This window comes from Pterocles gutturalis, unplaced genomic scaffold (genome assembly GCF_000699245.1).
Source record: "Pterocles gutturalis isolate BGI_N339 unplaced genomic scaffold, ASM69924v1 scaffold3413, whole genome shotgun sequence".
NCBI classification, from domain to species: Eukaryota; Metazoa; Chordata; class Aves; order Pterocliformes; family Pteroclidae; genus Pterocles; species Pterocles gutturalis.
The window spans coordinates 35,290-35,525 of NW_010125277.1; the positions used below are offsets into that span (position 1 = coordinate 35,290).

General features: G+C 63.1%; 1 protein-coding gene across 1 annotated transcript in view; it reads left to right on the forward strand.

The window, feature by feature from the left end:
* LOC104465447 (mitogen-activated protein kinase kinase kinase MLT-like) overlaps positions 1-236 on the forward strand; it is a gene marked incomplete at its 5' end in the record, with an annotated part of 31,498 nt that overhangs the window by 30,967 nt on the left and 295 nt on the right. The window contains 2 exon segments of the mRNA XM_010078494.1: position 1; positions 4-232. The exon segment at position 1 is cut by the window's left edge and continues 140 nt beyond it. Of these exon segments, the coding sequence (XP_010076796.1) occupies position 1; positions 4-232 (230 nt within the window).

Below are 236 nucleotides of genomic sequence, written 5' to 3' on the forward strand. Positions count from 1 at the left end.
GGGGGGGGCCGCGCGGCCCTGTCCCTTACCATTTCACGTCCATCAGCCACTTCAGAAACTCCTCTCCGTTCTCGCACGGTTTGGTGAGAAACCTCTCGAATCTGCACCTGAACTCGAAGGGCAGCAGCACCTCCAGCACAGCCTCCGACACCGCTTCGGAGAGGGACAGGTCTGCCGGCAAAGGCAGGAACGCCTCTCACAGTGGTAACTCCCGCAGCTCCTCGGACGGGCAGCGC